Raw genomic sequence first — 1,566 nt, 5'->3', positions numbered from 1 at the left:
GTGTGTCTGTCTCTATGTGTGTGTGTGTGTGTGTATTCAAGCTGCTCCCTCCGGACTGGATTCTTTGCATAGCCACCTTGTTTAATTCAATTTTCTTTTCTGGTTCTTATCCTGATTTGTGGTCTAAAGCTAAATTCTTTACAATATTCAAGAGAGGAGATAGGAAAGATCCTAGTAACTATCGAGGCATTAATGTAATGAGTAGTATTTCCAAGTTATACGATATGGTATTGTGTTGTCGTCTCGAACAGTGGTTCAAACCGTACAGGGAGCAGGCTGGAGCACAGCGGGGCCGCGGATGTATGGATCATATTCTCACACTTAGACTCCTCACTGATTACGCAAGGAAGAAAAAGCTCAAGTTATTTGTGACTTTTATTGATTTTTCCAAAGCATATGACAACGTACCTCGTGATATATTGATGCGAGTGTTAAGGCGGCTTGGATGTGGCGCAGTAATGCTGGGGGCCATAGCGGCCATGTACGCCGTGACAGAGAGTGTGCTGGGCACTGCTGTGTTCGCCACCACGATGGGAGTGCGCCAGGGATCCCCGACATCTTGTCTTTTGTTTATTATATTTGTTAATGACCTGATCAAGTCTATAAAAGATAATTGCGAGGATGATGGGTTTCTCTCCTGGCTGCATATTCTCGTCCTGATGGACGACACTGTATTGTTGGCTACCACGAGGGAGAGAATGCTGCATAAGATAGGACTTATGAAAACTTACTGTGATAATTATGAAATGAAGGTCAATGAGGCAAAGACGAAGTTTTTCGTAGTGGGAGGAAATGCAGCTGATATGGAGCCCCTACGTGTGGAGGGGTTAGAGGTGCTGCGATGCCAGCAGTACTCATACCTCGGGGCCACCTTCACAGCTGACGGCTCGGTTCACCAGGCAGTCAGGACTCACGCCCTTGCTAAGGCAGCCCATGTCTCCAAGTTCGTATCTTTCCTTAAGAAAAATAACGATATACCATTTCAGGTCAAGAAAAGAGTATTTGATGCTGCATTAATGTCTGCTATCCTTTACGGCTGTGAGTCCTGGCTGAATGCAGACTTAAAACCTATTGTAAAATTGTATAACTGGGCCTTAAAAACGTTGTTAGATGTAAGGATGACTGTTTGTAATGATGTCTGCTACATTGAGTCGGGAAACCCGCCCATCAATACAGTGATAAAGAAAAAACAAAGGAAATATTTAAAACGTGTTTGGATAGAGCGGTCACAGCTGGATGATGACCCACTGATACTGGCGCTTAAGACAGTAATGGCCGCCAGATATAACACCAAAGACTATGTCTACGACCTGATCCATAATGATTTAGATGATGTCAGTATTGGAATGAGAGAACTTAAGCGGAATTTACATCAAGTTGCGTCCTCCAGACGCAAAACCTATCTCGAGATGAACCCTAGTTTGTGTGGCCATCCTATATATTTGGAGAAACAAAAAGTGCCGGAAAAAGACCGCGTCGCCTTCACACGCTTCAGGGTGTCGAGTCACTCTTTGGCGGTGGAGGTGGGCAGGTGGAGTAGGCGAGGACGCAGCCGCTTGCCCCTAG

The 1,566-nt window shown here is 45.1% G+C and overlaps 1 protein-coding gene across 1 annotated transcript in view; it reads left to right on the top strand.

Annotated features, from left to right (window-relative positions):
* The first annotated feature begins 224 nt into the window (after nucleotides 1–224).
* Nucleotides 225–1,566, top strand: part of LOC135108212 (uncharacterized) — a 6,658-nt gene continuing 5,316 nt past the window's right edge. The window contains exons 1-2 of the mRNA XM_064018989.1: nucleotides 225–943; nucleotides 1,391–1,566. The exon at nucleotides 1,391–1,566 is cut by the window's right edge and continues 8 nt beyond it. Of these exons, the coding sequence (XP_063875059.1) occupies nucleotides 225–943; nucleotides 1,391–1,566 (895 nt within the window). The remainder of the gene's footprint in view (nucleotides 944–1,390) is intronic.

This window comes from Scylla paramamosain, chromosome 16 (genome assembly GCF_035594125.1).
Source record: "Scylla paramamosain isolate STU-SP2022 chromosome 16, ASM3559412v1, whole genome shotgun sequence".
Lineage (NCBI taxonomy): Eukaryota > Metazoa > Arthropoda > Malacostraca > Decapoda > Portunidae > Scylla > Scylla paramamosain.
This window is presented reverse-complemented; position numbering and strand designations above follow the sequence as displayed.